Source organism: Paramisgurnus dabryanus, chromosome 13 (genome assembly GCF_030506205.2).
Source record: "Paramisgurnus dabryanus chromosome 13, PD_genome_1.1, whole genome shotgun sequence".
Classification (NCBI taxonomy): Eukaryota; Metazoa; Chordata; class Actinopteri; order Cypriniformes; family Cobitidae; genus Paramisgurnus; species Paramisgurnus dabryanus.
In genome coordinates this window covers 3,027,778-3,040,144 of record NC_133349.1, presented here as the reverse complement: position 1 = coordinate 3,040,144, position 12,367 = coordinate 3,027,778, and the positions used below count along the sequence as shown (strand labels likewise).

The 12,367-nt window shown below is 34.9% G+C and overlaps 1 protein-coding gene across 4 annotated transcripts in view; it reads right to left on the bottom strand.

Annotated features, from left to right (window-relative positions):
* Positions 1–1,761: 1,761 nt before the first annotated feature.
* znf385d (zinc finger protein 385D) overlaps positions 1,762–12,367 on the bottom strand; it is an 83,006-nt gene continuing 72,400 nt past the window's right edge. For 3 of the 4 annotated variants that reach the window (XM_065298931.2, XM_065298932.2, XM_065298929.2), the window contains 4 exons: positions 11,600–11,872; positions 7,648–7,829; positions 4,790–4,891; positions 1,762–4,394 (listed from right to left, as the gene is read on the bottom strand). In XM_065298931.2, coding sequence (XP_065155003.1) covers positions 4,161–4,394; positions 4,790–4,891; positions 7,648–7,829; positions 11,600–11,872 — 791 coding nt within the window. In that variant the 3' untranslated portion in view covers positions 1,762–4,160. The remainder of the gene's footprint in view (positions 4,395–4,789; positions 4,892–7,647; positions 7,830–11,599; positions 11,873–12,367) is intronic. The other variant, XM_065298930.1, reaches the window with a different exon arrangement.

Sequence of the window (12,367 nt, the reverse complement as noted above, 5' to 3'; positions counted from 1 at the left end):
TTGTTTAGAAACGCATGTTCCAGTTAAATGAGGTAAAATATTTCAAATGGGATTTACAAAAATAAAGATAAAAATAAATGTGAGTTTTCAAAAAGGTTTGCCAAATACTCCACATGATCCATCAGTGGAACAAACTAATAGTCCCACTATTAGTGATAGTTTGGATACTTTTACGCTGTAAAAGTGAAAGTTGGATCTACTTAAAAATAATAAGTAACACCTAAAACGTTAAGCTTTTTCAACTTAAATTTTGCAACGTGTAAAATTTAGAACAGTGGTTTACAACATGGTGCCTTTGCTGGTGCCCTTTACAGTTCGGAGCAGGCTAGCAAGTGCACATCATTGCATCATTACGTCAGTGAAAAGGTGTGCTTTCGGCGCTGCACGCATAGGATTGTATGTGATTTCAGAACGTGAAGAGCGCGAAGGCTACACATATGCATCCTTTCCTGTATATGGGATATTTCTCAAAAGAAGGACTCAGTCCTTGGTTGAAATTCTGAGGATCCTCGACATTGGAACAGTCCTTCGATGGATGTCGATGACGTAGCATCCTCGAAATTCTGGCTTCCGAGGATCCTTCCTTGACATTGAGAAACACCTATGGTTTGTGAGTTGCCCACCAAAGGATATTCTATTAATAGCCTCAATTGTAATATTTATTAATGATATATTTTATATTAGCTTGGCTTATTTTATGTATGTTAACATTTTAAACAGTGAAAAACATATCAACAAGTAAAATAAAATAAAAATCAAGAAGTAAAAAAAGTTTCAAGTAGAGTAAATAAAAAAGTAGCCCTCCAGATAGTTTTATCCATTGTGGTAGCCCTTGCTCACAAAAGGTTGGAGACCCCTGATTTAGAAGGATCTAAAAATGCAATATAATCTACATAACTATAGTATCAGTGTAAAAACCTTACAAAGATACAGCTATGTTTTTATTACCTTTAGAATGAGCTGTTTTTATCTAAATACACCGCGAGTCCCCTTACAAAAAATCTACATATGGAATAAAAAAAATGTTCTTGAATTAAGTGTTTATGAAAAAGTAAGAAACTTATTTCAAGAAAATGTTTGCAATTTTTTTTAAATATTTTTTTCCTAGGTCATTTTGCTCATGAAGAAATTACATCTTAATTTAATAAAAAAATTTTTAGATATTTTTACTGTAAACAAGACAAAAACACTAAGTAAGAAAGTAATTTTCTTGCAGTGTGCACATTTTTTTGTATTTTTGTCTTGTTTTCAGTAAAAATGTAATTAAATTAAGATGCTTTTTCTTGATGAGCAAAACGACCCAAGAAAATAAGTCTAGTTTCTAGACCAAAAATATCAAATTTAAGTGATTTTGTGCATAAAACAAGAAAAAAATCTGCCAATGGGGTAAGCAAATTCTTCTTAAATTTTTCTTGAATTTAGTGTTTAAGAAAAAATGTTTAAGATTTTTTTGCTTGTTTTATGCACAAAATCACATTTTATATTTTTGGTCTAAAAACTAGACTTATTTTCTTGGGTCGTTTTGCTCATCAAGAAAAGGCATCTTCATTTAAGAATTTCTTGATATTTTTACTGAAAACAAGACAAAAATACTATGAATTTATTTTCTTGAAAATCATTTTTTGCAGTGTAAGGTAATAAAAACAATACAGTTCACTAGTAAGGTCTTTATACATCACTAATATTATTGTTATGTACTGTAGATTATATTGCATTACTGCATAAGAGAACCTTCTAAATGTTACACAATGCACCTTTAAGTTGGAAAAAAAACTTTTATTTGAGGTGTTACCAATTGAAATAATTTTAAACCAACTTTCACTTTTTACAGAGTACAGACCAGATTACAGTGTTTACACTTTTTAGGGAAATCAACCTGTGAGTAATGAATGACTGTGAAAATTAAACTGGGATTGAAGTATTGTAATATCAAAAATGACATATTACAGATAGGAGTCTGCGTACATGAACTTTCACAGATTTGAACTTCTGATCACACATTGTAATGTCACTGTTAGGCTGCATATACATTGCATGTTTGAAGTGACTCAATTCCGATTTTCCCTCTCACGTGGCACAGATTGGATATGACCAAGGAACGTGTAAAGCTAGTGCCAAACCAAACCATCAGATTTTCAAAATGTGAACGTGATGAAAAAAATTGACGACTTAACACGTTTGTTCCTATAGTGTGTGGAGTGCCGCTATGTGGTCATGACAGCACACCACGCACCATCAGATTAACATCACAAATAACGAGTCTCATCTGAGAAAACCTGATGTTTCTCGTGGCCAAACGTGACTTCACAGTAAACAAACATGGCAAACAACGGGCATAAAGAAATGGCATTAATACAATGGACTGCTTTTTCAGTTCATTTCTGATTGGGTATCTTTTCGTTTCACATGACAATCTACTGCGTGTGTGTTCCTTTTTTCCTTTGCGATTACCCACTTTTTGATTTCTGAATATGTTGAATATTTACGATTTGCAATCGGAGTGCTTCCAAGCAGATTCAGAGGCTCTTAACACACCGCACACCACAGGAAAATCTCATAAGATAATCGGTTCAACCCCGAAGACGATCGCGACTTCATTCAATGCTGCCAAACAGAGATGAAGTTAGAAATGACCAAACACATCTACATTTTCCCCTTTTAAAACGAGTAGTAATACGACCAAGTATGGTGGCACAAAATAAAAGTTGGCCCAAATTCAGCTCGATTATCTTGTGGCATGCAGGAATAAAGCGCATAGATTTCGATATTCTCCGATCGGTTTCAGACCTCATTAATATGTGGAAATAAATCGGATATGAATTTGGATACATGCATTAGGGTCCGCAACGTAAGCGGGCAGATCAGTGTGTAAAGACGTTTCGTGCGTCATTAAAAATGCGATCACATGACTCTTCTTAGCAGCGCAATGGAGGATGACGGCTCCGCTTAGTAGAGTAATGTTGAAGTTTTATGTCTTGTTACAGAAATAAAGCTTTATAATCTTGTATATTCATTTTGTCTGTGCATTGCATAACGCAAAATTTTACTTCCTTTTAAGCTGTTCCGGGTCAGTATGTCTACCTTGAATTGTTTTGCCAAGTGTTTAGTGTAGATGCATATATCGGATACGAGTCGCCTTAAAAAGATGATGTAAGCAGGTCGGCGAAAAAATCAGATACAGGCAAAAAATTGGAACTGGGCATCAAGATATGCAGTGTAAATCCAGCCTTAAAGTCATTTTTTTCATCTGTCTCATCATTTTTCTGACACAAGGTGAGCTTAGCATAAGTACTCAAAGACTTTTTTTTTCATTTGTGTAATGTGACACAACTCCTACAGATATCCCATCTCACACTACTGGACCCATCACCCATCATTACAAATGAAGTACTGATCATCTCATTACATTAACAGCTAAAGTCATGTAAAGCAGTGAAAATCTACAACCAAAACAGCTTAAAGTGCGACAGCAGTCAAATAAAACCTCCCATAACATCCCAAATTGAATCCCAAAAGTACATTTTCTCAGTATATACTCATACACATATTCATTGTGTATCATTTTCTTCTTCAGTAAACACAAACTGAACACACAAACTGCTCTTACTTTCTGTACAACAAATGCACATTGAAATAAAAGCATTAGAAACAGATCTGTGTGGCAGATTTGAGTCCTCCAAAGCACTGAAACATATTGACTGCAACAATTTCTTGGCTTGAATAATAGCATGATTCATTCAAATATGTTTGTGATATTTTTATATGGTAAAAGATTTGTGGTATTTTTATCATTCTGGGGCTTGTCAATGTAAATCACGATCTTGTTCCCGTTACATGGAACAGCTCGGACCTTCTGCATAACATCAACTCTTGTGTTTCACAGAAGACAGAAAAGAATACAGTTAGGATCAGCATGATGGTGCGTATATTATACTCACATTTTCTTCAAAGTTGTACACATTGTACCATGATGATAATGAACGAACAATTCACCAGGACATTTATAGCTTCAGTGTGTCACATAAAAATGACAATGCATAGTTACCTGGTTTGGGTTTTTGTTTTCCAATTATTGCGATATGTCGCATTAGACGTGGGCTGTGAGCCCGGTGTGAGGAAATGGTGCGATGATCCAAGCACATGAGGTCAGAGTTCAAAGGTCAATAAGGGGCAAACAGTACAGGTGTGTGAGCAGTCCTGATTGGCCCCGGGGAGGGACGGAGCAGTGTGGCAGGGAGGGTCTGAGTCTGAAAGAGGGCGGGGTTATGGCAGGCACGCAGCGGAAAGGCGGAGCTTACGGCAGCGGCCGCCGCAGCGACAGCTGCCAGGTGTGACGGCAATATCCGGCCTGTCAGAGATGGACACAAATCTTTTCCTATTGCCATCTTTACCTGCTGAGTACAGAACAGGTTAGGTTTATTATTTTACATTCAACTGTATCTGTTAAATATTTTTAAAGAAGCAATCTGTAACTTTTTCTTTGGTTAAAAAATAAATCAGTTATTGAACAAATACAAATCAGAATACTCCAAAACGTCCTTACATTTCCGCAATACACAATGGTAAGATTATAACAATAATTTTTAATTTAAGCTATCAGCTAAAATTTCATGGGTAATGACCGTAAAGTTTGACTTCAACCCACACAACTTGAATCTGGTTAAGCTGGCCCGTTTGATTGCCAGAATATAATATAATCCTGTTTTTTTCCTGCTTTTATCAGTCAATAACAATTATCTGACCCATTTGCTGGTGCCGGTGAAATAAATAAGACACCAAAAGTGCTCACCGTCTGTTTGATTGGTCCTCTTTGGGTTTTGCTGTAAGGACCGTACTTGGGTTTAGCTGGTTTTCCCGCTGCTCTGTCTTTGTGACGTCTGCTGCTGATGTGCTGAGGTCAAAATCACACAATGTGAAGAGTTGATAAACAAATGTATAGCGGTGTAATCATTTTCAATGCATTTATTTATTATTCTGTTGATATATGACGTTTTTCATCTAAATCTAAATATTTTACAGTTTCATGAGTACACCTGTGCATACCTGTCAAGATTGGGTACACTGCAAAAATGACTTTTTTACTTAGTATTGTTGTCTTGTTTTCAGTACAAATATCTAAAAATTCTTACATAAAGATGCTTTCTCTTGGTGAGCAAAACAACCCAAGAAAATAAGTCTAGTTTTTAGACCAAAAATATCAAATTTAAGTGATTTTGTGCATAAAACAAGCAAAAATAAAAAATAAAAATTCTTGACATTTTTCTTGAATTTTTCTTGACTTTAGTGTTTAAGAAAAATTTTCAAGATTTTTTTGCTTACCCCACTTGGCAGATTTTTTTGCTTGTTTTATGCACAAAATCACTTAAATTTGATATTTTTGATCTAGACTTATTTTCTTGGGTCATTTTGCTCATCAAGAAAAAGCATCTTCATTTAAGTATTGAAGAATTGAACACGATAGTTTCAATTCTTAAATTAAGATGCTTTTTCTTGATGAGCAAAATGACCTAAAAATTAAGTCTAGTTTATAGACAAAAATATACAATTTAAGCAAATTTGTGCTTAACACAAGCAAAAATATTTGCCAATGGGGTGAGAAAAAAAACTATTGAAATACACTGCAAAAAATGATTTTCAAGAAAAAATGTCTTAGTATTTTTGTCTTGTTTTCAGTAAAAATATTTTAAAAATTCTTAAATGAAGATGCTTTTTCTTGATGAGCAAAACACCCAAGAAAATAAGTCTAGTTTTTAGACCAAAAAATATCAAATTTAAGTGATTTTGTGCATAAAACAAACAAAAAAAATCTGCCAATGGGGTAAGGACATTTTTCTTAAATTTTTCTTGAATTTAGTGTTTAAGAAAAATTTTCAAGATTTTTTTTTCTTACTCCATTGGCAAATAATTTTGCTTGTTTTAAGCACAAATTCACTTAAGTTGTATATTTTTTTGTCTAAAAACTAGACTTATTTTCTTAGGTCATTTTCCTCATCAAGAAAAAACATCCTGATTTAAGAATTTTTAGATATTTGTACTGAAAACAAGACAAAAATACTAAGTAAGAAAGTCATTTTTTTGCAGTATACCCCACTGGCAGATTTTTTTGCATGTTTTATGCACAAAATCACTTAAATTTGATATTTTTGATCTAGACTTATTTTCTTGGGTCATTTTGCTCATCAAGAAAAAGCATCTTCATTTAAGTATTGAAGAATTGAACACGATAGTTTCAATTCTTAAATTAAGATGCTTTTTCTTGATGAGCAAAATGACCTAAAAATTAAGTCTAGTTTATAGACAAAAATATACAATTTAAGAAAATTTGTGCTTAACACAAGCAAAAATATTTGCCAATGGGGTGAGAAAAAAAACTATTGAAATACACTGCAAAAAATGATTTTCAAGAAAAAATTTCTTAGTATTTTTGTCTTGTTTTCAGTAAAAATATTTTAAAAATTCTTAAATGAAGATGCTTTTTCTTGATGAGCAAAACACCCAAGAAAATAAGTCTAGTTTTTAGACCAAAAAATATCAAATTTAAGTGATTTTGTGCATAAAACAATCAAAAAAAATCTGCCAATGGGGTAAGGACATTTTTCTTAAATTTTTCTTGAATTTAGTGTTTAAGAAAAATTTTCAAGATTTTTTTTTCTTACTCCATTGGCAAATAATTTTGCTTGTTTTAAGCACAAATTCACTTAAGTTGTATTTTTTTTTTTTCTAAAAACTAGACTTATTTTCTTAGGTCATTTTCCTCATCAAGAAAAAACATCCTGATTTAAGAATTTTTAGATATTTGTACTGAAAACAAGACAAAAATACTAAGTAAGAAAGTCATTTTTTTGCAGTATACCCTATTGGCAGATTTTTTGCTTGTTTTAATCGCAAATTCACTTAATTAATATTTTTGTCTAAAACTAAACTAATTTTCTTAGATAATTTTGCTTATCAAGAAAATGCATCTTAATTTAAGAATGTTTAGATATCTGTACCGAAAAAAGACCAAAATACTAATGTAAAAATATATATTTTTCTTGTATTATTGTTTGTTTGGCTCTCTTGCAAGTGAATTGTTATACATATAGGTCGCAGACGTTGCATTTCTTAACACCTTCTGAGTTAAGTGTAAAAGCACAAACAACAGTGTTTCCCTACACACAAAGTTACAAAAAAATGCACACCCGGCCACACGCATCAGCCCACACATCCAAATGTGTAAGTTTGTGTACGCTGGCGGACGGGTGGACTTTGCGCATGGCTCTTCATCCACGAGAAACTTTACTTCTTCTTGTTTCATTGGCAAATGTTGTGTGAGTAATATGTCACAGATATACTGCCGCCTACATCAATATACGGCAATGACATTTTTTTATAGAGAGACTAAAAATATGGGATAAATACGGGAAATTATTTAAACGGGATGATGGCGGGAAAGAATGGTAAAATAGGGGAGAATCCCGGCAAAAATGCGAGGGTTGACAGGTATGCACCTGTGATACCTTAGCATGCCACCCATGTAGGGAGCTTGCTAGTTTTGATAACACAGCCACAGTAACGTCATGCTTTTTACTTTTAGTAATGAACAAATTACCAATAATAATAATTCTTGAAACATGACACATTGCATTTTATGATGTAAAGCTTCACCTGTTTGAGCTGCGTCTCTGAATTGACGTGCACGTCGCAGGTTTCACAGTGAAACATCTTGTTCTGCAGGCCCGTGTCTGTTTTGGTGGGCGTTGTCAGTTTGCTTTTAACCCCCGGTCTGGGAAAAGATTTGATGGAACCGCTTCCAGTGCGAGCCTCCAGCATGGTTTTGTGCTTTGTGCCTGAGGAACAAAACATGGCATCTATAAAACATTTATCAACTTAATGAGACACAAGAGAAAACAAACCCATACGGACTGAACTATAAGTCTAGTCTTCTGGACTGCTACTTTTAATTGATCAAAGAAATATTTTTTGGTGGCAACTATTATGCCGTTGTAAATGTTTTCTATGTATTATTAGTACCCGGGATAAATGACTATATTTTCTGCTGCACTGTGTAAGTAATGTGCTGCCTTTATTTTACAGTAATATGCCCCGAGTCATAATAGATCATAGGTATTTTTCACACTCCATTTTATCTGTATTCATTAAAATGATGCTTTAATAAAGGAATTTAAGCCTTGAGCCAAACTAACCCACTTGAGTAAATCACAACATTACAATACAACACAACAAGGTGTGCATACAGCGCTGTAAACAACACATTTGTGCTCATTGGATTCTTCGAGAGGTAAATGTCATTTCAGCCAAAAATAGGTTTTCATACAAAAGCCTTCAAAAAGGCAACTTTTATAATGTGTTAAAGATTCAGACAGATTTATCAAAGTAAGTTTGAAGTAAATAGCATTTTATACTTTATTATAATATTTGAAAAAGCTGTAGTTTTATCATGGCTAGCTATGGTTTGCTAATATTACCTACCAAAATTCAATGTGTATATTGAGATATTAAAAGTGTTATTGTTCACAGTTATGGTACATATTTAAAGAGCACCTATTTCATTGATAAAAACAATGTTATTTTGTGTATTTGGTGTTTGCGTGGTTTATGGTTAAAAAATAAAAAAATTTTACATACTGTACATTTTTGTAGCTCCAGATTTTACTTTCTTCCTGAAACGCACGGATTTGAAAAGCTCTGTGTCCCTGATTGGGCAGCTAATCTGTACGTTGTGATTGGCCTGAATACCTCTGACGTCAGCCAGAAATTGAAGCTCCTTACCATGTTTGAAAGATTTGCTCACAATGCAATGCTAAAAACTTACAGGCTCTGAGTATGAAGCGGGAGGAATTAAGATAATGTCGGTCTTGTCTACATCACCAATACATAGAAGTAAACTGTTGCCTACAATCCGTGTGTTTGTTGTAGTCCAAGAAAAGAGATTTACGTTGAAGATGATAACTCGCGTCATCGTTTACTTTGGGGTTTGTACCTTTTGCATATTGTTAACATGTATACTAATACACACTTAAAGGGGCTGAATGTAACTTATTACTTAAAAAAATCTTTAAGATAGAGTTTTCATTTGTATATTTATGAGGCAACCATAATGTAATAGAAAGAATGACACCTTGAGTGTCCTCCACGGTTGTCTCTATCAGCCTGTAGGCTCTTTTCTGTTTGAAGGAGTCGGGTCCGAATTGGCGCGAAATTCAAAATGTGACGTCATGCGCGTGCTCGTCTACCTGGGCGTTCCATATAGACGCGTACGGCAGTCATTAGTAAACAGCGGCAATCGCTAGCATGTTTCAAATGGACTCTGTAGACGGAAAGAAGCAACCAACTTCCAGCACAATCCAGACACTTATGGAAACTCCTCGTAAGTTAAAAAAAAATCCTTATCTAGTGCGGCCAAAATAGTGCGTGAACGGGCGTCGGGGAAGAGACAAGATTAAACATGGGATTGGCATTTGATTCTTGGAGGGAGCTCCGGTCAGCGCTGGGTATGAAAACAAACCTTGAGCAGGTTTCCTTTTTACTGCAAAGGTAAGACATAGTTACAGGGCATCTGTAATATATTATGTTATTGTTTTTGTGGTGTAATGCTAACGATAGCATTTATTTTGTGGTGTAATGCTAACGATAGCATTTATTTTGTGGTGTAATGCTGACGATAGCATGTAGCAAAGGACCGTTTCAAAAGTTACTTTCTTATATGAATTATCTTTATTCAGAGCACGAGTGCATTAAGATTGTGAGTGTCGGGAGTGTGTTTTACAGTGTCGTGTTACAAAACTTTTAGAAGTAGACTTCTGTTGAAAATATAAAGTAGCACTGCAACATTTTGCTAAAATATGGTCTGTCAAACAATAACCTTACAGTACTGTAACTTTTCTTACATTTGTAAACATGCTGGTGAATCTCAATGAGCTGTCTGTGGTTGCTATGGCAACTCTGGTTGTTGTGGTCATGCTCGTACGAGTGTGCCCACCGAGAACGAGCATGAGACTGGCTGCAGTTTCTTTAACGGCCACTGGTGTCAGTAACGGTTAGAAATTTCTCAACTTACGGACAGCCCCTTTAAAGCAACACTATGTAGTTTCCATGTAAAAATGACTTACAGCTCCCCCATGTGGTTGAAAAGCGCAACAGTGCCTGGTATCAGACACTCTTCTGCAGGCAGGGGGAGGGGAGGGGCTGTGTTTCCTACCCTCCACCGCCACTTTCAGAGTGTGCTTGTAGCAGCTAGGAGGCTGCTCAGGTTGCAGCAACAGTACAATTTGTCCAGTTAAAAGTTGTTCTATCACTGAAATAATTTTAGAGAGATTATTTAAAGGTAAAAAAACTACATAGTGTTGCTTTAAACACCAAAGGAAATGTATAATCTTGAATCGGACTATTTGCTGCTCTTTAAAGTTATCATATTTTATCACATCCAAGAAATTAAAAAAGATTTAAAGTTACCAATGTGCCGCCACATTTAAATTTAGCAATGACGTGCATTTGTTTTAGTTTCAGTTTTGCTAATAACATTAAATGATTAACCCTTGAATTGTGCTGACGATTTTGATGGAGCGGGTCAAATGGACCATAATTGGATTCAATGCAATACCCTTAATATCACATTATAAAAAACAAGAAGGAATGAGCCTATAAACAGGACCATTTTAGTATCAGTATTTGTCACACATTACAAACACAAAATATAAAAAAGTATGATTTTTAAAAATGCATTTAACCACAATTGTTAACATGTTTGTTTTAACAAATGCTAAAAAAACGGTTGTAACTAGGGCTGTCAAAAGATTAATTGCGATTAATTGCAACCAAAATAAAAGTTTGTGTTTACATAACATACAGTATGTGTGTGTACTGTGTGTAAATATTATGTATATTTAAATACACACTTTAATTTGTTTACATGTTTTTGCTTATTTTGTTCAAAAGCATGATCAACGTAAGTCTACATATTATAATAACAAGGAACAATGCTTCTAATGACAGGTGAAGAGCTGTCGTTCAAACCACACAAGTTTGAAGTGCAACTTGCGAATGTTCGTTTGAACTATGGTTTCGGGAAACACCAAATTGTTGAACTTTGTCAGTAACGACAAAACTTAAGACAGTAGTTGGCAATCGGGAAACGCACCCCTGCTTGAGTTAAGTTAGGTACTCCTCTCAATAAAATACAGGGACTCAAAATGTGCTCAACCATTTGGCCAAGCAGGCAGTTCAAGTACAGTTAAGTAAATGTATGTAGTATTTGTAGACATTTTTCTGGGGGGTTAAACTACTACTTTAACGCTGTAAATGTAAGGAATAACGGGCCATTAAATTATTAAAAAATAATGCACACCCAAGGCGATAATGTGGCACGATGCAAAGCAGAGTTATTATTATTTTCAAAGAGTCAATTATTCCGCTTATACCACGGTTACCACAAACATTGCTCTGGTGGTTATTTTAACATTTGAAAGGTATGGGGTGCATTTATCAAAAAATAATGCATACCCGCCCGTGTAACATTTCTCAACCAATCAGAATAAAGCATTCAACAGCCCCGTGGCATAAATACAGATATGGATCAGACCAGGATCAGGTTCCTCACCACTATTGTGAGCCTCCAGCTGGGATACGGAGTTGACGGCCACCTTACAGAGCGAACAGTAAAGGAGGCGGAGGGCTTTCTCCTCCTCTGACTCCTCCTCCTCTAGGGTCACTTCACTTTCCTGTTCTGTCGACTGAGGAGGACTGGGCATGACGACGTCCTCGCCTCCTTGAGGTACTGAGGTAGACTCTCCATCTGTGGGGCTCATGTTAGGACCAGAAATCAGCACAGAAGATGGAGATGCAGGGGCCACGAGATCTTCAGGACCTCCATCTGTAGAAAAAAATGAAAATTGGGTAAATATGTTGAAAAACCATACCTTAAAATTAAGCATGAGAAAGTGCATGATGTAAAAGGAGGATGTTTTTAAAAATAATGTTAACTAAATCAAATCAAACCTTTAAAATGTTTTTTGCACAACTACATATTTGCTGAGGAGGATTTCTGAGATGATGCCAAATTTCTTATTAATATACATGTCCCCCCAAAAAACATTTTGAAAATGCATCTAATGTGACTTAGACTTTTGCATAGTAAATTATAAACATTTTTAAGATCCCTAGCATACATAACATTATCTGGATAAAAAAATCCAGCCCAGTCTCACAAAATTTTGTTGTATAGTCATGTAATTTTTTGATTGTTTTTTTCGTAATATTATCACGAATTTCCGCGTTTTTTAGTGATCGTGTAACGAATTCCTGTTTTCGTGTGATTATCACGTATTGGTTACTCAACTGTTTTGTCCTACTTTCTTACCATTGTCGC